At 47.6% G+C, this 25748-nt stretch overlaps 1 protein-coding gene across 2 annotated transcripts in view; it reads left to right on the top strand.

Annotated features, from left to right (window-relative positions):
- C2 (complement C2) overlaps positions 1-25748 on the top strand; it is a 482116-nt gene that overhangs the window by 143124 nt on the left and 313244 nt on the right. For both annotated transcript variants that reach the window (XM_086924577.1, XM_086924578.1), the window contains one exon: positions 16544-16677. In XM_086924577.1, coding sequence (XP_086780703.1) covers positions 16544-16677 — 134 coding nt within the window. The remainder of the gene's footprint in view (positions 1-16543; positions 16678-25748) is intronic.

The following is a 25748-nucleotide window of genomic DNA, read 5'->3' as shown; positions in this document are numbered from 1 at the left end:
CATTCCACAAAAAGCAAAAGGACACATCTAAGGGGATAGAAATATGTGAGTATTAAATGTATCCATATAATAGAGGAATAAATCTGACCCAGAGCACCTTTCTGTATCTATAGAATAAATATTGAATACAATATGTTTGCCAAAATGGTGCAAGCACCGTTAAATGCCAAACCTAATACTGGTACAAGCATCACTACACACCAAACCTAAAACTGGTACAAACACCATTACGCACCAAACCTAATACTGGTAAAGCCCCATTACACACCAAACCTAATACTGGTACAAGAACTATTACACACCAAACCTAATACTGGTGCAAGAACCAATATATGTGAAACCTAAAAACATACATACCTTCTAATTCTTTGATTACATTTTTAAGGCATTCAGTAGTACCATATAAAAGACTCAGTCGAGGCCAGATCTATTGTCTTTCTCAACTAATTTGGCAAAGATAAACTTATGAGAGCCAGGCACTTCCAGCCATTGTTGAGTCACCCCAAAAAATACCCCTTAGAATAATATTTCCTATATGGTTCATTGTTAAGTACAAATGTGTTGCTTAGTAAGAAGGAGGTATAATGATGTTTGAGTCTGTACCTGAGGCCAGAAGACTGTATGCTTATTTGCTAATTAAAGTCCTTTTTTAGGTCGAGCCTGTAACAGGGCACATGCGCTGTTCTGGCGAAGATTTTATGTAAGGGCTTTCAGAAATCACGCCAGATGCTCGCACATGTGCTTTTAGTTTTGCCCCAGGCTATTGGCCTTTAACAAAGACAGCACTCAATTGGGCAAAGGCAGGCGCATTGCTCCACCCACGGCCTATTGGTTGCGGTTACCCGCACAGCCGCCATGTGGTTTCAATTATCGTGCCCAGACACGGGCGCGATAATTGAAACTGGATGTCTTGCTGTGACGCGCGCGCCCACCACTCGCGGGCTTGTTTGCTTACTGTTGTGCCGAGATGCTGTTCCCCGTCGCTGCGGGGGCTCGAGTAGCATGGAGTGCCTCAGGAAGGGTCAATATTGCCTTTGTTGTAGCGCTTGACTCGGCCTGCTCCGCTACAAAGCAGGCGCCCCCACTTTAGCTGAGGTTCTTAACAGGACACAGGCGGGGGCATCGAGCCAGCCCTTTCCCTCCTTGAAGGAGCAAGATTCAGGGAGCAGCATGCTGCTGGGTCTGACTGACAGCAGCTCTACTCGAGGGTAGCCAAAGTGCAGCATGTGACGCTAGAAATGGATTGCCTAAAAGCTGAGGTGCCAGTGCGGTCCATCATCATTCCTCCTCGCTAGCTGTAGTAGGGACGTTTCTACTGAGGGTGTGGCAGGAAGTGTTTCCGGTTCTTTTAAAAAAAAACAACATTTTTTATTGTTTTTTCAGCATAGAAAACAAACAATAAGCATGTCAGTATCGAGTAACACTCCTGCATTCCCATTTTGGACCCCCCACCCTCCCCTCCCATCCCTTGTTCTAGGATACAGTTCCTTATTTCCATTAGGTCGTCTGGAGTTATCTTCCAGGCCCTTAACAGTAGCAGCGCTGGGACCTGTGGCTCCAGTCCATCCATGTCAATCATGAGCTCAGGTCTTCATGTCCCTTTAAAGCCCTCCATCCAATCCATGGTAACAACGCCATTTGCCCCACACCCTACCAAACTTCTTTGGGCACCCCCTTGCTTTGTACGTGACCCTTTCGGCCGCCATATATGTATCCATTCCCCTCCTCCACTCCTTCAGCTGGGGTGTGTCCGGCGCCCCCCACTTCCGGGCCACGTCTCTTTTAGCCACCACCAGGGCAAGTACCAGAAAAATCAATAGTGAGCGGGCTAAGTCTACATCATTAGTCATTCCCAGGAGTACCAACTTTGGGTCTAACGGAATGGCCGTTTCCAACACCTCTCCCAGTTCTGAAAGGACCTCCCCCCAAAATGTTTGAATGTTCGGACAGGACCAGATCGTGTGGAGGAAGTCTCCCCTCTCGTGCCCACATCGTAGACAGCAGGGATCTAGCACTCTCCCCATCTTATGTAGGCGCACCATATCAAAATAGGACCTATGGAGTATCTTAAATTGTATCAATCTGAGACGTGATTTAATTGCTACCTCCCTAGGATGCATCAGGACCACACCCAGTCTACTTCATCCATGTCCCCCACCTTCCGCTCCCATGTGGCCTTAAGGCCGCCAAGTTTATCTGTTCTATTATTCATTATCGTTTTATAAGTCAGGGACTCTGCCTCCCCAGGGATCCGTTCCTGTAGAAGGCGGCCCTCTAATGGAGCGTACTCGGGGAGTGCCTCCGTCAATGCCCCCTCTGCCCTCCATGCATGCCTCAATTGTAGATATTTAAAGTATTGGGAGCGGTGGAGCCCATACTCCTGTTGCAATGAGGGGAAGGATTGCAGCGCCCCCTTCTTGATCACATCTCCCAGAGTATAGATGCCGATTGCATCCCAGCACTGGAACCCTCTTAACTTGCTAAGTTCCCTCAGCCAAGCACATTTCCACAGCGGGGTTTGTTTCGTAGGTTTGTGTTCCCATCCAATCGTCTTAGTTGCCCTTTTCCATGCCCCCAGCGTGATTTTAGTAGCAGGCAGTAGTCTGGCCTGTCCCTTGCCTCCGTACAGAAAGTATATACATGTGCGTGTGCCCATGGAGTACCTTTCTAGGGCATAGGTGGGGTGTGTCGCAGGTGCGTGTATCCATTCAGAATATCTTTATTCGGCTTATTTAAAAGCCATACAAAGAGAGAAAAAGATAAAATACATTTCATACAACATTTTTCCTATTTACACAGAAAACATTAAATGTAGACAACAAGTTTAAAAAATGTAACAAACAATTAAAAAGTGTTGCGTTTGAACATAGACATAAATGATAAAAAACATTTACTCTAAGACTAATCTTGACAGACAGCTTTCACCCTTGAAGCGGCTACCAGAAAATTAGCAATGCAAAAAGTAATGTGGGGATTGGGCAGTAATTGTAAAAAGAGCAGAGCCGGTCTCACTTGAGTGAAGCCGGCCTCTTTAAGAATAGGCAACAAATATTTTTTCCTTGGCTCTGAGTACAACCCACAAAACATGACAAAATGGATTGTATCTTGCACTGAAAACTGGTCGCAGCTACAGGGCAGGGCTTGTTCCGGCTTCTGCCAATTATTAAAAGAGCCTAAATAAAAATGTAACAAATTAAATCTGAATTTGGTTAAAAGGAACCTATGGAAGGGGATTGTGACAAAACCAAGATAGGGTGCAAGTGATAACGAGTTAACCAGTAAACAATGATCCCTCACTGCCGGTTTTACCAATTCGCGTTCTTCGCGGCATGCTTCCTTCCTTCCCATGAAGGACTTTTTCACAAAGTCAATGTCTTGGATCCTAATATTCTCAGGGGAGGTAAAGAGCTCCGGGCGGCCTAAGTCTGAAAAAGCCCTGGCCAAATAAGCCAGCCAAGGAATCTTGTTGGATTTATCCAGGGACAGGACGTCAGACATAATCTTGTGATTTAATGGGAGATCTTCATTCATCCACATTTTTAGCCAAAAAATCAAGGGGGCCATACTCAGCTTATCAGAAAGAAACTGTAGGCCCACTTCTTTATGAATGGAATAGGTTGGGGTCGACTGGGGTACAGAAAGTAGGGTTCTGATAAATCTATTCTCCGCTCTCTGAATAGCTTCCACATTTACATATCCCCACAATGCGGAACCATATAGTGCAATAGCCACAGATTTACTATTATAGATTTTTAGTATAGCTTCCATAGGCCTAGCCCCTAGCCTACCAGCAAAGCCCAGGAGTGCTGATGATGATCTAATAACAGCCAGCCTCTTGGCTCTTACCTGCGGAACCCAGGACCCTTTCTGATCGAACAATACGCCTAAGTAGGGAAATGTAGATACCCTAGAAACCGTGTCCCCCTGCATGTGAATGTTTTATTTCTCTTTTTGCGACACTCTTGACCTACCACCATTGTGTGTGACTTGGTTACGTTTATCTTAAGATCCAGTTGCTCCATAAACGAACCAAAGGCATTCAAAAGGAGCTGGAGGCCAACACCCGTGCGAGCGATCAGCACGGCGTCATCCGCATATAGGAGCGCCGGGATCTTAATCGCTCCTACAAGCGGGACGTCGGCTTCCTGCCCACCTAGATGTGCGCCCAGGCCATTGATATAGATGGTGAAGAGCAGGGGGGCTAAAATGCAGCCCTGCCGCACCCCCCTTAATGATCTAAAGAGAGGGGTACGCCTACCCTCGTTCGTTACGCGTACACTTGAAAAGAGTTCTTGGTGCAGGGTGGCTATAAAGGTAACCAATGCCTCATCAATGCCCATCTCCAACAAGATGGACCACAACTTTGTCCTATTGACCAGGTCAAAAGCCGAGGAGAGGTCCATGAATGCAAGATACACGGACCCCTCCTTGGCCACAGTGTATTTGGAGATGAGCAAATGTAAGTTGGCGCACTGTTCGATAGTCCCTTTTCTTTCCCTAAAGCCGTATTGGATTTCGGACAACCCGCCACAGCTCTCAACATTCTCCCTCAACCTGGATAAGAGGACTCTACCTAGAATTTTTACAGATGAGTCCAGAAGGGATATAGGCCTATAACAACCTGGATCATCCCGCTGGCCTTTTTTAAAAATAGGGACAATAGTAGAGGTGTCCCATGAAGCAGGTGCAGAGTTACCATTGACTGCGTTGAACACGTTTGCCAAAACCTCAGCCCACAATTTTGGTGAATACATGAAAAAGTCGGCGGGAACACCGTCAGGGCCAGTTGCCTTATGCTTTGTAGTGGCCAAAATGGCTTTTTCCACCTCATGTCGGTTAAAGAGGATGGGGCGGGTGGCTGAGATTGTCAACGAAACATCTTTAGTCGCATCGACAGTATCCCCGTAGACGTTTTTAAAATGAGACAGCCATTTTTCATCAGAGATAACGCAGTCCATAGACTCGTTATTGTCATCTGAAAAAAAGGGCTGTTTGATAATCTCCCAACATTTTTTACTATCCTTCAGGACTGCCACCGAAAGGAGACTATCCCATGCTTCTTGTTTGATGATGTCCTTTCGTTTTTTTACGGCTAACTTGTAGATCTTCCTGAGTCTAGTAATCTCATCTTTTACCCTAGGAGTGTTTTTTAGGGCTGCCAGCAATGATCTATGTGCTTTTGAGCATGCTGAATCAAACCAGCGCTTATTTCCTGGGGTTCCTTTTTTTGTCTTTGCTAGAAGATCCTGTGACACCTGCCCACATATTACCTCAAATGCCTCTACAACTTCTTGACCCTGGGCACAAGGATTCTTACAAATCTCAACCTGGTCCTTAATCTTTAAGAAATTTTCGGCATAAAATTTTTCCGGTACCACCTTTGCCCATTTCATACGTCTACCTTGGTCAGAAGTCCTCAGGGGGTGGGTGATTACTATCGACGGGGATGGTCCCATATGACCTCCCCACGCCACTTCAAGTTCTACCGGATTATGATCGCTAAAAAGTGATTGTACCGTACGGTAAGCAATAACCCGGTTTAAAATACCTAGGGATATGAATATGTAATCTATAATTGTGCCTTGAGGGATGCCAGTGAAAGTTGGCAATCTGGTGCCACCATCTGGTTCATGCAAGTCAAAGTTGGCAAGAAAACCTTCCAGCTCCTCTCCCTCTGTGGTATGTTCGAAATGAGGTCCCTCTAGTCCATCATCCCCTTCATTGCTACTTCTCCTACAGATTAAGTTACACGGATGAATATTAAAATCACCTAATAAAATGTATTCTATGTCAAACTTGGTATTCTGACTGACCAAATTTAAAATGCTATCTAAGTCAGTAATGTTACAACCTCTATAATCACTATTCCTTGAGTTGTAAAAATTTATATAAATGGTCCTGCTGGTATTATTAGTCACTCTTTCTACCATCAGAATGTTGGGAGAGTCGGTGCTGATCTGCCTACAGCTTCCCTTTAGATCTAAGGAGAACAAGATTAAAAGGCCTTCCTTGGCCCTCCCCATACGACTGGGAACAGCTGCTTTGGTGAAACTAGTAAACCCATCCCACCAAAGATTGGCAGAGATGTCCCAGGTTTCCTGGAGGGCAATAATGTGGTGGCCTAAAACAAAGCTTGACCATGCCTTATCCTGTCGCTTGCCATTTAGCCCTGCTATGTTCCAACTTATCAGCTTACAGGAGTCTATGGGTGTCTTAGGTTCTGAGTGCCGCACCAATACCCCTTCAGTCTCTCGTGGTGATTGGGTTGCTTCGTTAGGTCCCACTTTCGATAAGCTCTGTAGGTTATCACTGGCGAGACCCTGGATCGCACAGTGCTCAGACAGATATGGAATGGGAAGATGATCATGTCTAAATGTAGTTTGGTCTTCCTGCCCTATCTGAGGGATGGGCTCACTAGGATCAAAACCATTAATGCGTAGGCTGTTCTGATCTAGTTGTTGATCTATAGCATCTTTTCCCAGGTTAGTGACCTCTATATGTCAGTCACAGTCATTTAAGTTGGACAAGACTCCATACCTGTTCCCTGTTCCAAATCCCCAGTCAAAAGGAGTGGCCACCTGACCCCATCCGTTTACTGCTGTATTCCACATAGGCTGTGGATTGTTAGGGCGCATCAAGAACTGTTCATTTCCCGGCCTGGCCATGAACCCGTTTCCCTGGCCTCTATTATCATATCCAGGGGTGCTTGGTCCCCACCTATTTATATTGGGCCAATTTAGCCCCGGTGTTCTGGCCATTGGCCCAATCGGAAAGTTGTGTTGCCCTGTCCCAAGACTAATCATAGGGTGACAGCGGTCATTGTTAAATCTGGGTCTAGTTTCCCCACCCCAATGAGTAACTCTTGCGTTCCTTCTAGGCCTGGAGATATTAGAAGAGGTCGCAATCTGATTCTCATTATAAAAGAATTTCAGGGTAAGGGGGATTATGGAACCGCTTCTACGATGAGGTGGGAAGATGTTAGCAAGAATGTTTGGGAGTACTTCTGCGCTAGCAAAATTTAATACTACGCAGTCCCCTTTAAACTTCTTTGGTTTATTCCCAATCCATGGTACCCTCCTTGTCATGACAATTTCCCCTGCTAGCTGGTCAACTCCCTGGTATGCAATGTGCATGTTATTGGTGAGCCAATATAGAGCTTTATCTTTTAGTCCTTGAGTGGATTCTTTTTGTCCGTGAGTTAGGACAGGGACGTTCGCCAATACCAGAACTAATGGTGAGGCTTCCATGATAAATTGTGATGAATCATCCCCTAAATTCAATGGTGCTGGCTCAACTGGTGGTAAAGTGGGGGACTCTCTTGTTACATCCTGGCTGGGTGCAGGTGGTGGTAACTGCCCTACCAGGGTGGGCTGTAATTGGCCTTCGGTACTAGCAAAACAGGAGAAGAACAATACCATACAGCGATAAACAGGTTCTTACTCCAATCAATTAATTCGGGGACCTAATACAATTACAAATAGGTGCTGGGGTCCAGATAAAAATAACCTCTCAAAACTGCCTATATTGGGTCCGTATTAACCTCAAGTGGTTCTCCTATAAAACAGAATTAATCAGCAAGGTCCTAATTGAGTTCATATAGGCAAGATCTAGTCCTATTCTGTAACAATAACCCCTCCTACTAGTCCGTGCTCCTGGGCGATTCAGTGAGGGCTCGAAGAGACCCTCTTCAGACTGACCCCCGTCTGGTAACCGGAAGAAGGATGGAGGATACGAGTAAATGGTAGGACTGATCGAACACAGTTCAGTAACAAATAAAAGTCAGTAGACCACGAAGTTTTCCTCATATAGCACAATACATTAGCTGGTCCACAGTGGGAATGTCAGAGAGGTGGCCCGGCCCGGCCTCCTTAGGCCCCGGACGGCCACAGACGGTCCCGCCCTTGACCCGGGCTTCTCCCGGGACGCTCCCGCGCAGCGGGGATCAACTATCCCTAATAAGAGGATGAGGTGGTTGGGGGCGGGGCAACCAGGGAGAGCGTCCAGGTGCAGGTGATGTCAGCCCAGGGACTCCTGGGAAATGGAGTCCCTGTCCCTCACCTGGCGCTCGCAGCCCTGGCCAAGGTCCCAGGCAAAGCTCCTCTTCCTCAACACAGCGCCCAGCAAGACGGGCAATGCGGGACCCGCGCAGCGGGTACCACGAGGTTCAGAAGCGGCGGCGAGGGTGATAGCAGCAGAAGGTACGTTGCAGGGAATGTGCAGCAAAGCTCCCTGATCAGCAGAAAGGGCGGTGTAGGCGTCTCCCAGATTGTCCAAGACAGGCAGCACCTTTAGCTCGGTGGTCGGGGGCGGGGCAACCAGGGAGAGCGTCCAGGTGCAGGTGATGTCAGCCCAGGGACTCCTGGGAAATGGAGTCCCTGTCCCTCACCTGGCGCTCGCAGCCCTGCTTGGATATTCTCCTCCTGCTCAGCGGTGTGGCCAAGGTCCCAGGCAAAGCTCCTCTTCCTCAACACAGCGCCCAGCAAGACGGGCGATGCGGGACCCGCGCAGCGGGTACCACGAGGTTCAGAAGCGCGGCGAGGGTGATAGCAGCAGAAGGTACGTTGCAGGGAATGTGCAGCAAAGCTCCCTGATCAGCAGAAAGGGCGGTGTAGGCGTCTCCCAGATTGTCCAAGACCGGCAGCACCTTTAGCTCGGTGGTTGGGGGCAGGGCAACCAGGGAGAGCGTCCAGGTGATGTCAGCCCAGGGACTCCTGGGAAATGGAGTCCCTGTCCCTCACCTGGCGCTCGCAGCCCTGCTTGGATATTCTCCTCCTGCCCAGCGGTGTGGTCAAGGTCCCAGGCAAAGCTCCTCTTCCTCAACACAGCGCCCAGCAAGACGGGCAATGCGGGACCCGCGCAGCGGGTACCACGAGGTTCAGAAGCGGCGGCGAGGGTGATAGCAGCAGAAGGTACGTTGCAGGGAATGTGCAGCAAAGCTCCCTGATCAGCAGAAAGGGCGGTGTAGGCATCTCCCAGATTGTCCAAGACAGGCAGCACCTTTAGCTCGGTGGTCGGGGGCGGGGCAACCAGGGAGAGCGTCCAGGTGCAGGTGATGTCAGCCCAGGGACTCCTGGGAAATGGAGTCCCTGTCCCTCACCTGGCGCTCGCAGCCCTGCTTGGATATTCTCCTCCTGCCCAGCGGTGTGGCCAAGGTCCCAGGCAAAGCTCCTCTTCCTCAACACAGCGCCCAGCAAGACGGGTGATGCGGGACCCGCGCAGCGGGTACCACGAGGTTCAGAAGCGGCGGCGAGGGTGATAGCAGCAGAAGGTACGTTGCAGGGAATGTGCAGCAAAGCTCCCTGATCAGCGGAAAGGGCGGTGTAGGCGTCTCCCAGATTGTCCAAGACAGGCAGCACCTTTAGCTCGGTGGTCGGGGGCGGGGCAACCAGGGAGAGCGTCCAGGTGCAGGTGATGTCAGCCCAGGGACTCCTGGGAAATGGAGTCCCTGTCCCTCACCTGGCGCTCGCAGCCCTGCTTGGATATTCTCCTCCTGCCCAGCGGTGTGGCCAAGGTCCCAGGCAAAGCTCCTCTTCCTCAACACAGCGCCCAGCAAGACGGGCGATGCGGGACCCGCGCAGCGGGTACCGCGAGGTTCAGAAGCGGCGGCGAGGGTGATAGCAGCAGAAGGTTAGTTGCAGGGAATGTGCAGCAAAGCTCCCTGATCAGCAGAAGGGGCGGTGTAGGCGTCTCCCAGATTGTCCAAGACAGGCAGCACCTTTAGCTCGGTGGTCGGGGGCGGGGCAATCAGGGAGAGCGTCCAGGTGCAGGTGATGTCAGCCCAGGGACTCCTGGGAAATGGAGTCCCTGTCCCTCACCTGGCGCTCGCAGCCCTGCTTGGATATTCTCCTCCTGCCCAGCGGTGTGGCCAAGGTCCCAGGCAAAGCTCCTCTTCCTCAACACAGCGCCCAGCAAGACGGGCAATGCGGGACCCGCGCAGCGGGTACCACGAGGTTCAGAAGCGGCGGCGAGGGTGATAGCAGCAGAAGGTACGTTGCAGGGAATGTGCAGCAAAGCTCCCTGATCAGCAGAAAGGGCGGTGTAGGCGTGTATCCATTCATTCACAGGGGCCAGGTGCTCCGCCCAGTAGTAGGCCTCTAGGTCAGGCAGTGAAATCCCCCCATCATATTGGTGTCTCTGTAGGGTCGATAGCGCTACCCTGGGTTGCTTTCCCAGCCACAGAAAGGACCGCAGTTCCGCATGGATGTCACGGAAGACCCCTCTCTGCACAGGGAAGTATTCATTCTGAAAGGCATATAGAAATCTCGGGAGTGAGATCATTTTAAACATCACTGCCCTTCCCAACAGCGTCAGTGGGAGCAGTTGCCATCTAGCTGTGTCCTTAGTAAAGTTGCGTACTATGCAGCCAATATTCCGTTCATAGGAAAGAGTTACATCAGTCGTTATAAATATTCCTAGGTATGTAAATCCCTCTCTAGTTGTCTGTAGTCTCGCAGGCAGCGCGGGCCACCCGTCCCCTCCCTGTGGATCATAGAACGTCGACTTGTGCCAATTGATTCGGTAGTCAGACTTGGCCCCGTATTGGTCCAGCTCCGATAACAGTGCCAGTATAGTAACCTCCGGCTGTGTGATATAGAGAAGAACGTCGTCTGCGTACAGAAACAGTTTTTCGGCGGTGTCGTCTGCTTGTCCTATCCGAAAGCGGGTAATCCCTGCATTCTGTCTAACTGCGCATGCCATTATTTCAATAATAAGGGCAAACAGCAGGGGAGACAGGGGGCCTCCTTGCCTGGTGCCCCGTCTCGCAGGGAAGTTTCTTGATAGCGTCCCATTGACCCGAACTCTCGCTCTATGGTCGGTATAGAGTAGATACATTTTTCGTCTATATTTGGGTCCAAAGCCAAGACGCTCCAGTACCCCTTCCATAAAGAGCCAGTGGACAGCGTCAAATGCTTTTTCAGCATCTAGGGATAGGAACCAATGGGGGTCCTTTCTGTGACATACCTCTACTAACCAGTTATGGGTCCGCCGTAGGTTGTATCTGGTCACCCTTTCTGGGAGAAACCCCGTTTGGTCGAGGTGGACAAGCCCCGTTATGACCCTTCGTAGGCGGAGGGCCAGAATTGTTGCATAGAGCTTCGCCTCCACATTAAGGAGAGAGATGGGTCGGTAGGACGAGCAGTCATCAGGTGGCTTACCCTGTTTGTGGATTGGAACGATCGTGGCCCGTTGGATGTCTACTGGGAATTGCCCCTCCGCTTCGGCAACTACAAAGAGGCCCAGTAGGTGGCGGGTCAGGAGATTCGCCGTTTTCTTGAAGAATTCCGCCGGAAAACCAGTAGGGCCCGGGGCCTTCCCGGGACGGAGCTTAGTCAGTGCCTCTCTAATTTCCTCTTCAGTGATATCCGCCTCCAAGTCCTGTTGGTCTATCTCCTCAAGCCTCGGGAGGTTAATGTGTGCCATGTATTGCAACGCGTCCTCCCTTGTCCCTAGATCTCGTGCGTCATAGAAGGCTTCATAGTGCCCTGCGAAAGTATCTGCAATTCTGACATCTGTTCGGGCCCATCCCTCCTTGACGTCCTTCACCTTTTCCACCCATCTTTCGTCCCTCTCCCTCCTGCTTAGCCACGCTAGTAACCTCGCGGATTTATCCCCCATATCGTAGATGCAGTGGAGAGTCGCCAGAGCTTGTGTCTTAGCTTCGCCCGTCACCAAGTGTTTGTATTGGGCTTGTAGATCGGAGAGGCGTCTAAGCGGCCCCGGGTCTCTGGAAGCATCTGGAATACATTGTGTTTACCATTACTACATTTTTGTTTTTCTGCTCACTTATGAAGGACACAACTCTGTACAAAATCCATTTTTCCTTGATTTGTATCTATTTTTTCGGGCATCCTCTGGAGACATAAACCTGTTTTTTCTCTGAACATACACCAGTCCATGTTTTATTTCCATGCAGTTGGGACCTCTTGTGCCCCTCAGGGTCTAGCTTTTAGCAACCATCTACCCCAAGGTCACCCATTTTCTCTCTTTGCTATTTAAATCTGATGGCTCCCCAATATTCAATGAACATCGTTTGGCATCAAGGGACAAGCCCAGTCCTAGAGTATGTGGAGGAATGTACCCTCCTATCCACATTGAAGTCTACAAAGGGCATCCACCTCATACCCCATCTTTAGCAGTGCATGTCTCGATAGATATATCCTATGTAGTATTTTGTATTTCACTAAGTCTGGATGAGATTGAAACCTCTGTGGGTGAAGCCAATGCCTCCAACCAATCCTCCTCCTTTAATTCCAACAGATCATCTTCCCATTTCCTACACAGTTGTGTGAGAGGGTCAGGGGTATGATTAACTAATTTACGATATTTCATTAATAATGCTTTTTTGGGCATATATTCATTTAGAAGTCGATCCTCCAATGCTGATGCCTCGGGGAGTGTCTCCCCCATGGGGATGTTTGCTTGGAGGGCATGTCTCACCTGCAAATACCTATTGTTCTGTATCTGCCAGTTTATATTCACATTGTAGTTGTGAAAAAAGTCATCACTTCTCCACTCTTCCATAGGTCTCCCACTCGAGATAAACCTATATTGTCCCATTTTTCAAATCCCTTCGTTTTCCTCAGGGTGCCCAATCGTTTCGAGTCCCATAGAAGGGTGGCTAGTGTAAGTCTACAGACCCATCCCAAACTCTTGTGTACAGTATGCCATATATGAACTGTATGTGCCGTGGGCCCAGTCAGGCACAGTTTAGCTGGCTTAGAATAGAGCGCCCTAACATAGAATCCTCCCGGTAGCAGCCATCCGTCCATTTGATACGCAAGGTCATCCTGGGGCAGATACATGACCATTTGAGCAGCACAGTAATATTTCTTGATATCTGGGAGTCCTATCCCACCGTCATACTATCCCCTCACCAGCTTCACAAATGATATTCTAGGTTGTCCCGAGGTCCACAACAGCATCCGCTGTTCTGCCTCTACTGCCACAAAGTATTTTGATGGAACTGGGTGAGGTGAATTATGCAGAACATATAAGAAACAAGGTCATGACATCATTTTAAACAGTGCTGCTCTTCCTAACAGGGATAGTGGGAGGGCCCTCTAGTGTTACACATCATTTTTACTTCACTGTAGGGGAGGCAGGAGATTATATGTATAGAATAGTTTGGGATCTTTGGTGATGTATATGCCAAGGTATCTAAAGCCATCCATCGCCTTCATTGCTGTGTAACCTCTAGGCAGGGGGCGGAAACTTCCCCCTTTCTACAAAGACCAGCGACTTAGTCCAAATGATCGTGTACCCTGAGTATTTACCAAAATTAGTGAATATGTTAAGGACCCTGTGGATTGAAGCTCAGGGTAATGCCAAATATAGTAAAATATGATCTGCTTAGAGGAAGATGCAGTCCTTCCAGCTCGCCGACCATTACAGACCCCTTATGATGGGATCCTTGCGAATCCACATCGCCAAGGGTTCCAGCGTTAATTCGAAGAGCAATGGGGGGCATCCCTGTCTTGTCCCTCTACTGAGAAGAAAGGTTTCTGACTTCTTGTTCTTGACCACTACTTGTGCCATTGGTTCAGGGTATAGCAGTTTTATCCAGCTGATGAAGTTAGGGCCGAACCCCAGCATTCGTAATACGGCAAAGAGGTATGGCCATTCAATTGTGTCAAATGTCATGGTGGCACCTAATGACATCACCACTGTATCCTTCCTCAGTGTATCAATTCGTCCCATCACCCTGTGCAATCGGCGAGATTCATGGAGGTATATCTGGCGGACATAAACCCTAATTGATCAGGGTGAACCAATTTGGTAATAACTCCAATTAGTCGTGTGGCCAACAGTTTTGCCAGTATCTTGGCTTTTGCGTTCAGTAACGAGATGGGTTTGTATGATGAACCTTTATTTTTGGGCTTTCCATCTTTATGTATAACCACCAATGTGGCGAGTCGCTCATCCTGGGGAAGCCTACCCGTCTCTCGGCACTCCTCATACATACCCTTAAGGTATGGGGCTATCTTAGCTGGCTTTAACTTATGGAGCTCTATCGGAAGGCCGTTTGAGCCCATTGCCTTTCTGGATTGTAACCCTCAGATGGCTTGTGCCACCTTGTCACTTGAAAGGTCACTCTCTAGTAGAGCGTTATCTTCTTTTGTTAGTGTTGGCAATGTCATTTCTGACAGGAGAGCTGCCGATTCATCCTGGGAGAGGGTAGTGTGCGAATCATATATTTGTTTGTAATAGTTGGCAAATTCATTTGCAATTAATTGCGTATCGGAGACCGACACACCAGTGTCTGTCGTCAGTTCTAAAACCAATCGATTAGCTTGATCCCTTTTATCTTGCCATGCCAGCAATTTTCCAGCTCTGTCCCCTTGCTCATATATTTTACCCATTTTATCTCTGTGTAGTGCTTGGTTTGTGGTATTTTGAGGAATTCGACCACTTGGCTAAACGTGTTTTATTTGGGACAATTTCCTCAGACTGGTTTGTGGTGCAACTATCTATCTGTGGGATCGATCAGGGTTTTGCATCGGTATGCATTTGTCTTTAGGTTATGAAAGATTCCACATGTGTCCTGGCATTCGATAGGCGGGGTTGTGGGTCATAGGACTTGTCTAACCACATAGCTCTAACTTTGGGTTGATGGGGAGGTTACCTTGGGTGAATCCAACAGCAATGATTCGAGGTCATTGATACTCCTAAAACTAATATGACAGTCACTGGTATAATTTCTATCAACATCTTTAACATTGTTCATACAGTTGTCATAGCATACATTGACATTGTTATTACTGATATTGACATGGTTAAGTTTGCTTAAGTCATAATGCACATTGATTATTTTTTTTACTTGCAACAGTATTGTCATTTGTGCATGGATTATGGAATACACTGGTCTAGTTATTGCCTTTGTCGGCGCCATTGTGCGGGTACAGGTATGACATACATTGATAATATCTTGGCAGGTTTTGGCATGGTCCTACGGGCACAGTTTGTGGCATACATTGATATTGCCTTTATTGGTATTACTGATGATGGGCCTGCACATATCATGGTATTTATTTACATTGTATTCACCCATTCCAACATTCCCATGGGGAGCAGGGTCAAGACTGGTTTGCATATGGCTTGGTCCATAGTGGAATGGCAGGATGAGCAAAAAAACGATGGGTTTAGGCCCAGATCTAAGTATTGGGGCGAATGTTTGACATAGTTAAGCATTCTGTCCATCAACTGTTCTTTTTGCATTTGTCTCCCCGAGTGGGACGGGTATGCCCAGATGTGAGCCTGTGCTCTCCATGCTGATGGAGTGAAACTAGCCTGGCTGATGAGGGATGATATCCCCAAACTGGTCCCAGGATGCTTGTTTCTGGTCCAGAGAGGGCCTGGTCTGGCAGTTCGGACTGGACTGTTCCCATGAGGAGCCGGGTCAAGACTCATATACATATGGCTTGGTCCAAACTGGAATGTCATGCTGTGCAAACAAACGATGAATTAAGGCCCAGATCTCTGTACTGGGGGTGAATGTTTGACATTGTTCAGCATTCCGTCTATTAATTGTTCCTTTTAATATAAGAGTTTTAATCAGTGCAATATGTTAGGGCCAAACCACATCTTTTGCATCACTGCAAACAGATATTGCCATGTGATAGTTTAAAATACTTTTTCTATATCTGTGCATAATATAACAGGAGGAGTGTTTACCTGCTTTTCTGGATCAATAACATGGAAGAGTTGACATAAGAGTGTGGCCTGTATCTCCTGGAGATAAATCCACATTGATTTAGAAATGCCAGATCCTTTAGGAACCCCTGTATCCTAATGGCTAAGAGCTTGCCCAGTATCTTCCCATCTGTATTGAGGAGGGATAACAGATGGTATGGTCTTACATCCGTGGGATCTTTCCCATATTTATGAAGTACCATTATCACCACCTGTCGCAATGTGTCCGGTTGTAGTTTTATATCATATGTTCCTAGTTTACAGTTAGAAGCAGCAGTGCAAGCCTTGTCTTATAAGCTGCATAGAACTCAATGGATGGCCATCCAGCTCTGGAGTTTTTCCTGTGGGCAATTGCTCAATCACCACCACTATTCCCCTTGCTGATAACAGGTTAAGCTACATGGAAGTACAGCCTCATGGGCCTCCTGCACATGATACTACAGCTGTTTTGTCCCTACACTCAGTAACACAAGTTTGTGCTATATGAAAGTAAAGGCTTGTGGGCCCCACACAAAGTAACATTGGGTTGAGCTGCAGGTAAGTAACACATTGTGGGCTCCACACTCAGTAATGGCCGATTTAGTGACATGAAAATACTGACTCATGGATCATGTCCTCACTGACACCAAGCTGAGCTCTCCAGTAGTGCAGCATCTTGAGTTCCACCCTCATAAAGACCACATTAGGCTTTCCAGTACTGCAGACACATGGGTCCCGCACTCACGTATATCACCTTTAGAGTTATACTAAGATGAATGAAGAGGATTTTAAATCATGAAAGTATGTTTCAACATAAAAGGAGGCACTGTTAAAACTACCAGTTATTGGTTAACCTTTTATCTCTTTCCCACAGAAAACCTTGGGCGCAGAGTTGTCATTCAGAAAAACGGGACCCTGAATATCTATATTCTTGTGGATGGATCTCGAAGTGTGCCACAAGAGACTTTCTTAGAATTTAAAGAGGCTGTTAAATTTTTTGTTAGCGCGGTGAGTCTGAAGCCTCCAAGACCTATTGGTAATTAAATAGAATTCTTTTGATTTAGTGGTGGTGGTGCTCCTCTTTGTCCTAAAACTGACACATGTTTAATTTACTCTCTTCAAAACCATCCGCTCTTCTCCAGTGAACTTCTCTGTTCTATGTGCATCCTCTCCCTTTTCCAGCAATTTTTTCTCCCAACATAAATCCTCTCAACTCTAATCATAATCACATTCATCGTTTCTCCAGCATCCACCCTGTCTTCCCCGTTTAGTTCTCTCCATTAATTGTCTCTTCTATAAAAATGATCCCACTTCTATTCCTTCCTCTTCCTCTCTGCTATGCCTATCCCCACCCCACAGTCCATCTTGCCTCCTGACTTTAGCCTATATCCTTTCCCAATCACAGCCTTTTATCCTAAGTCCATCGATAATATTGATTGCTTTTCTCATAGGGGATTTCCATGTATAGTCATAAGCGTGCTACAGGGTCCACCTGCGGGGTACCCTGGAGCACCTTTTCCAATATATCTTCTTGAATGCTGAAATTCGCCTTTCTTCAGGAAAGATTTGAAAAGTCATTTAAGAAAGTCATAATACAGCCTAAAGGACAAGAGTACGGTGCCCAGAATTCTTCATCTTGAAGGGGCAAAATGAGAGACTCCAAGGAAATATACACTTAATGCATAAATACATTTGTAAGAGCACAGTAAGAGAACCTTCACAAACCATTTTGGTAAGAGAGAAACTGAGGTGAAGAAGTGCAGGGCAATGTAGCCCATAGACTGCCATTATAGGTAAAGAACAAGGACACTGGCTTTAAGAACAGTAAGATTACCAATATCCTATCATGCTTAGCCTGAGGCAGTTACCTCAGTTCTTTTTTTTGGCTCCTGCTGACAGGATCCTTGAAGCATAGAACTTGACCTTTTTAGGTTTTATTTTTAAAATAGTACTTTAAAGTTCAGTGTTTTTTGCTTCACTCAACATCTTTTGTCTTTCTCTATTGAGTAAGTGATTTCCTGACAGGAAAAGGGTATTTTTGTCTGTCCAAAAATTCCTTCTCTATTCGACAAATGTCCTTGCTGTAGCATGAAACAGGCCAAAACAGACCCCCATGAGGTCTTTATCATCCGTCTACCATCTTTTCACCTTCCTGCTTCCTGTGACACCTGCAAGACCTTCTCCAGACGAACCCTGCGTGACAGGGAGAAATGTTGCCTACAGGGAGGGGAAGAAAAAAAATAGCAAGAAGCCAGTGGGACCTCTGAGTGAGGGGGATGTAGTTCTTCCACCAAAGCTCTTCCCTCTGCATGTAGTGGTTTTGGGTGGTCGGAGAGGCGTTTTTCCAGATGAAAATGCTATCGGTCTCGGTTGATGTTGAAGCTGTCGACGTCGAGAGGAGGTATGGCGTTTACTTGCTTGCCATCATTGACTGGCTCGACGCCACATAAGAGTTGATGCTCGACGTAAAAGGGACGTCAAGACCTGCTTCACACCACCAACCGACGTCAAGAGATACAGCGACGTCAGGGGATTCTGACTCCCCGTCGCTGAGAGGTAGGCGGTCGAGATCCAAACGCCCAAGAGAGTGGTTGACATCAAGAAGCCAGTCGGCATCAAGATCGAGCCTACATTGACATGGGTCAATTTCGAGAAGCAGATCAACGTCGAAAACGAGTCGGCGACAAGTAGATGTCGAGAAGGTCATCGATCTCGAGGAGACCACGGAAACCCACCAAAAGAAGAGAATCCAATCATCATCCGATTCTCACTCCAGGTCTCCATTTATGGTAGAAGTAGCCGCTTTAGGCCTGGGTGGTGAACTTCGCTCCGTTCACGGAGTTTGCAGAGTTTTTTGCACATAGCACTCCTCAGAGATTGCAGAGTGCAGAAAACTCCACTCGCGATGTGCAGTGGAGTTTTTTCCACACTTGCGATCGTGAACGGTAAGTTTGCGAGCGGCAAGTTCATGATCGCGAACGATAAGTTCGCGAGCACCAGCTGTCGCTCGGGTAGAATTTCTACCCGAGTGGCAGGAATACCAGCATAAACTTGCAGAACTTCACAGAGTTTTTTTGTAACTTCGAGTAGTTTTGCGTAGCAAAACTTTAAGAACTACGCCAAGGCCTGATCCTCTTATCCCATTCCGGTATCTTCTCGCACTGGCTCACTGGCTCTGGCAGTTCCTCCGCCTCTAGCACTACAAACTTCTCCTCCTCTTCTGGTCACTCAAACACCAGTTTTACCGCCATCAGCACCTTTGATTCCACCTCCTGCGGTGCAGCAGGTTCCTATCACACCAGTTCCTTGGAGATCGAGCTCAAGGATACACTATTGCTCTCACCATGGTCACCATTCTCCTGGACGGTCACCTACTAGATCACAACACTCTCGTTCGCATCACAGATCTCATCACAGATCAAGATCACATTGCCACCGTCATCGCCATGGGGATACGTCCTCTTCCACCAGGGACTCTCCTCCTACCTTGTCAAACTCATCTCAACCTGGGTCCTCTCCAATTGATGACATCAACACTTTTCAGAAGGTTCTGGTTTGAGATACCTATGGCGGTTCCCACTCCCATCGACGTTGGTGATCTTTGAAACACTTCACCAACCCACGGCCTCAAAACCTTTACTACTAGTAGTGCCGGGTCTCCTTGAGCCAGCCATGGAATTTTCCTCACTTCAGCTGTAGCAAAGTCGGCACCCTCCAGAAGAAATACCGCCCTCCGTAGCAAGATCCAAATCTCATGCCATGTCTCCATCAGCTGTTTCTCTCCTGGATCAGGACAGCAAAAGGTTTGACTCGGGCCACAGTGTCTGCAACATGGTGGTTACATCTATGAAAGCGGTCAGGGCCCCAGCCCTCATAGGAAGATACGATCGAGCCTTGTGGGATTCCATTCTCCACTTTCCTGATCACCTTCCAAAAGAACACTGGAAGGATTTCCTGGAAATCGTCCAGGAGGGAGCCATAGTCTCTAGCCAGATCATCAGTGCGGCAGCGGATTTGTCGATTCTAGCCGCCCACAGTTACTGTCATGGGGGTCTCCTTATGCAGACATGCATGGTTCTGACTGAGATCACTGAAGACTGATGTTCAGTTATGTCTTCAGAACTTACCTTTTTTGGGCTCTACTCTGTTCGGCTCGCACGCCAATGACGAAATGGCGAGGAAGAAGACAGGGATGGATATTTTGAAAGTAGTAGCGCTAGAGGAATCAAAAGAACAGCACTGTTCGTTACGACCCTACCACTGGCGTTTCCTTTCGCAGAGGGTTCAAACCGCTCACTGGCAGTCCAGTAGATCACAACAGTATCAAAGGTCCTACCAGCCTCAGAACATGCATCAGAGGGGTTGTGCTACACAGCAAGGTAACCAAGGGAGCCAACAACCTACGGCACCAAAAACCAGAATTCTTTCTTCCCCCTCTCCCATTACCCACTCCGGTAGGGGGAAGCACCGTAAATTACCTGGTAGGGTGGCAATGCATAACAACAGACGCCTGGGTCTTGAATATTGTAAAAAATTGCTATTTTCTCAGATTCACTGCCCCACCACCAGGTATTCCACTGAGGTCATCCATGTCTCGCCTTGACCTTCTACAGGAGGAAGTCAACACTCTGTGTCACGAGAAAGCGGTGGAATCTGTCTCCCAAAACCAATGAGGACAGGGTATTTACTCCAGGTACTTCCTTGTGCCTAAGAAGGGCAAGCAAGAGTTCAGACCCATTCTCGACCTCCGAATCCCAAACAAATGAATCCGAAAGGAAACGTACAGGGTGCTGGTGTTACATCAAATATACCCTCAACTTAAAAAGGGAGACTGGCTTTGCTCAATGGACCTGCACAATGCTTATTTTCAGATTTCCATCACAAAGTTGCAGTGGAAATTCCTCAGATTTGACTTGGGACAGACCCACTACAGTTTGAGCTCAAGTCAGCACCCAGGACATTTTCCAAATGCCATACTGTGGTGGCAGCACATCTGTGAAAACACAGGATCTTGCTCTATCCTTATCTGGACAACAGGCTAACACCCTCCTTCCCAAAAGCCCAATTGCATATCCAACATTGGTTGGGTCTTCACGTCAATTTTCAAAACTTCATGTCAACACCAGTCCATATGTTGCACTATTTAGGAGCTACCTTTGACGCACTACAGGAAAAGTGTGATAGACCGACTAACTGTCCGCATAGTCTCCTCGCTCTTCAGCTTGATGGCCTCCTCCATATTTCTGACTCCCAATGCTCACCTCCACATGTACCCTCTCCAGGAGTGCTAGGCGGTTCAGTGGACAGTTCTCAGGGCAGAAGGAGGACAAGATCACCCTATCCACTTTTGCTGCCTGATCACCCAGTGGTGGTGTTCCTCCATAACATCTACTGAAAGAAATGCCTTTTCACCAATAAGACCCAAAACAGACCATTGGAACAGATGCCTTTCTGCTCGGGTTGGGAGCCAACATGGGTCACCTGCAAATACAAGAAATATGGTCCTACATACTACATCAACCCCATCGACCTCCGTTCAGTTCACCTGGAAGTCGAGATGTTTCGTCCTTCATTCACGACCAACACCTTGCTTGTTGCGGACAATACAACCACCATGTAATACTTGAACAAGCTGGGGGTAACACGGTCCAAAGCCCTGTCACAAACAGCTCAAATGATCTGGCACTGACTCCCCACCAGAAAACTGAAGATCACCTGCAAGATGTTCAGAATGTCCAGGCAGAATGTCCAGGCAGACGCGCTCATTAGGGCTCTCAACCAAAACCACGAATGGGTGCTGAACAAAGAGGTTGTACAAGGTATATTCAGCTCATGGGGCACACCCTCTGCATACCTTTTAGCCACAGCAGAAATCAAAAAATGCAGCGACTTGGCCACCAGGTTTTACCATCCAAGGTTGTTGGGAAATGCCCTTTGGTTTGACTGGTCCAACACATTTCTTTACACTTTTACACCAATACCTCCGATCCTGGGCAGTGCTGTACAAGCTTTCAACCACGATAGACAAGATGATCTTCATCACACCAGAGTGACTGAGGCAGCTGTGGTTTCCAGACGTGCTTCGCCGGTCGCTCTGTCCACATCTAAGTCTGCCATGCAGGCCAGAACTTCTCACGTAGTTCAGAGGTCAACTATTACACCCGACCTCCTCTCCTGAAGTTTGGCAGCATGGCTCCAGAGATAGTGCAGTATGGCCATCTTAACCTACGTCAGCACTGTTTGGACATTCTACAGGAAGCAAAGCGTTCATCTATGTGATCTGCGTATGCCTTTAAATGGAGGAGGTTTTGCATTTGGTGCTGTTCCAGGCAGATCGATCCCACATCTTGGCCGGAGGATTGTAGGAAAGCAGGATCTGCTTTCATGGTTACCCCCACTTTTTGATGGTGTTATTCTGTTTTCTCACTAGTCAGACTGGGATCCTGCTAATTAGGACCCCAGTCACTGTGCTTTCCCTAAATTGGACTAAGGTATGTACTTTGGTACCTTCCTAATTGGCCACTGGTATACATTTCTTAGTCCCTTGTAAATGGTACTCAGGTATCCAGGGCAGAGATACACCAGAGTTCTCCCATGGGCTGCAGCATTATTATGTACAACTGAAATGTATTTGTGTGTGCATCTGCTTGTGGGGATTTAACTCATTAATAGAATACCTCAGTTCTATATGATTTGTGTGCCTCAATCATGAATGTTACTGTCCCTCCCCTCTCTGTGACTCCATAGTATGCTAGTTTTAAAGTGAGGGCTGTTCTGACATTTTCTTCCTCCACTACATTCGCACGCAGTGTGAGGTCTCCGTCAGCCATTGCTGAAAAAATTTCAGGGAACTGAGATGAGGTTTTATGCACAATAGGAACTATATGTCCTTCAAGCTTGAATAAACCTACAGTCAATACAGAGGATATGCCTACTCAACTGTGGCTGATTTTCCCTTCCCACTTCTGACGTCTCTGGGTAAATGTGAGTAGGGGTCTCTGAGAAAGCACGACTGAACTACTCAGTTTTGACCGTTAAATAAGAACCAAAGCAATGTTGGATGCCATTTTGTGTAGTTTTTATAAACCTATATAGGATCTGCGCGTTTAGACAACATAGACTGTGGGATTGGTGTCCAGATAGATTCCAGACACCCCCACTGAGTGTGTCACCTGTATACCAGTTTGCTCACAGTGCCACTGTTAACTCCTCTTACCAAGGAGAGAATAGTTCTGGGCAACTATCGAACATGACAACCTTGTCCCATCAGGGATCGTGGAAACAGTATAATACTTTTCGCTCAGTCACTCGTGCTCACTTTGTCTCGAAGAGAAACACAGAATAAACAGTGGGTATGTTTTCAATAAGTATTTATGGTACCAGCATCATTCTAGTGTAAAATAGGTGTGCTTAAACAACCATAGGACAGAAACAGATATACATGATTATACGCACCAAATAGATGGTAGATTCCTACCATAGTACTAAACCGATGAATATATGCAAACATAAAAAATACATGACAATAATAATGCGTACTCCTACGATGCAACCCTAACTAGATGTATCTAAGTGTACCTAACATGTATGTAGGTGTAGAGCCAAGTATCCCCCTAGGCTGAAGACAACCCTATTGCCTTAAGTGAGAGACTGTGGGACCCCGTCTTGGTCTCGAGATAGACACCCCTTGAGGGGTGTCAGACCACTGTGAGCTGGAGTGTTTGCATGCAGGAACCTCAGCGTCTTACGTCAGTCATCAGAATTGAAGTCTTTCTCCTCTGCCTGCCCTGGCAAAGATATGGTGCATATATACCCAAAAGGAATCCTCAGGGGATTCTAACTTGCTGTATTGTGTTCAGAAGATGGTAAACCTGCTGTGATTCTGGGAATCTTCATGCATAATTAAGGCTAGCTTTCGGGAAAACCACACGACTTTTATGCAGCGTTACCATCCTTTCAGGGTCTAACAGCAAGCTAGTTCTGCTGCTGACCACAGACACGATTCTGCCCTCCTGCTGAGCTGAGCTCGAGCAGGGGAAGGTAGAACAATAGTTTTCCTGTCACAGAGAGGTGTTACCACCTCCCACACTACACTCTTAGTGTATTGGGCTGGGGTGTGAGCACTTGCCAGCGCCACCAGATTGGTTTCAAGGGCACATTTGGTGCCCTCCTTGCATACTCCAGTTGAAACTAGTTCAAGGAGCTGTTTGATCCCACTCTGGTGCAAAACTGGACAAAGGACATGGAAGTATCCTCCCCTCTGTCCAGTTCCTTCTTTGGGAGGGACCACTGAATCGTCCTAACCCTTTCCTTAGGGTACTCAAGGGCTTACCTGTGGGTGGCTCTTCAGATTCGTTGTGGGACAAAATTCAGTTCCGAATCCACTTCAGCCGTCTGGGCACCTTGGACTTTGTTGGACTTCTCTGGAACTAAGACTGGAACAAGGAAGACTCCTGCTGCTCGTGGTCTTGTTATCCTGCCAGTCTTCTGTCTCGTCTGTGTCTTTGCCTCATCCTGGTTCTTCTCTAGGCCTGTGCGCAGCAAAGACACCCGAAGTAATCTCACTTGGAATGAAGGAGTCTCTTCCCTGCATCTGTAGGCACCACAACCAGGCTGACCGGTCTCCTGCTCCTGAGGTCCCATGGACCCCGAAAAGCTCAGCAACACAGCTGCTGGTTCTGCAACTCCTTCCAGGCCTGCACTGTCCTCTCAGCAGGTTTTAGGCCAGTATCCCTTGTCAGAACTGATGTAACAGAACCCCTGTGCAACGCATCAATTTGCCGCTGCCAAGGCTTGTTGACAAGAACCTCTAGCCTCCAGCATCTCTTCTTGCCAAGATCTCGTCCTCACAGCATCCTCTGCACAGTGGGCCTGCATATTTGGTGAGCTGCTCGAGGACCTCTTCCTGTGCTTTTTGCCTGTGGGTCCTCTTGAGGGCCTTCTTTGGCTGCAGTGGGCTCCCCTGCTTGCTCGGGGCCTGCTCATAGTCTCCTGCATTTGGTGAGTCCCTTATACCTTGCTGGTCTCAACACTGCACCTTCTTCGTTTTCCACGTCTGTTGCTGCTGCCAAGACATGTTGCTGCTCCCGCCGGACACCAAACCCTGGCTCTGACATGGGACAGCTCGTGAATGGATCCTGACCTTCCACAGCGTCGCCTGGTCCTCACAACTGAGTCACAACTCTCCTGCATCGTCTGTCACCGATGTTCATTGGTCTTCTGTGCCCCCTGGTCACTCCTGAGTGGCATAGACTGTGTCCCCTCTGGTTGCAGGTACTTCTCTTCAAATATGTATCCTTGGATTCCACTAGACTCTTTCACCTTCTTCGCCAGCAACATCTTCACTGAAGTCCTCAATTGTGGTCTACAGCGGTTTCAGAAGTCATTTCGCACTTATGAACCAATCTTCCCTGGTGTAGGTATACTGGTTCGTGGGATATCCACTGGGAGGGTGACTCTCCAACCTCCCATCTTTCACAGGGTTTCCTCAGTGTCCACTGGGAAGGGCCCTTCTACTTGAAAACTGCAACCGTGACTTTCCCAATGACTCACATTGAGTACGCGGGATTGTTTCCACTCTGCACACGGCCTCAGTTGTGTTCCTGGGTACTTACCTTGGGTGGTTCCTTGAGTCCCCACACCTTCTGAGTCTTCTGGTTCAAGGCTCTACTTGGTCGCAGTTCGCATTCCACTTTCTTAATATATGGTTTGGTCTCCCCTGGAGACCACTGTGTACCGGTGCTTCTTACCTGTTCTACTTTTGAAATATTGTGTGTATTGTGTTAATATATCCGGGTACAAGATATACCAATGTGTTAGTGAGTGTATATAATAAATAAATATAACCATTTTATTAACTACACTCTGTGGTTCTTTTTCGTTTCACCTACACTACATGATTTGTTCTGGTAAAACAAGTTGCTTAACACTCCTTCTGGACTGAGCCTAAAGGCTTCTCTCCACAGCTACCACTTAAAAAACCTTCTATGGTTGTTTAAGACCACTAAAATCCACATAAGGGTTGTCTGGATTAGTGCAAGGTGTTTCACTTAATAAGTGTGCACCATTTACTAAGCTAG

Source organism: Lissotriton vulgaris, chromosome 5, assembly GCF_964263255.1.
Source record: "Lissotriton vulgaris chromosome 5, aLisVul1.2, whole genome shotgun sequence".
In the NCBI taxonomy this organism is placed as follows: Eukaryota; Metazoa; Chordata; class Amphibia; order Caudata; family Salamandridae; genus Lissotriton; species Lissotriton vulgaris.
The sequence above is the reverse complement of the archived record's forward strand: the minus strand, read 5'-3'. Positions and strand labels throughout refer to the sequence as shown.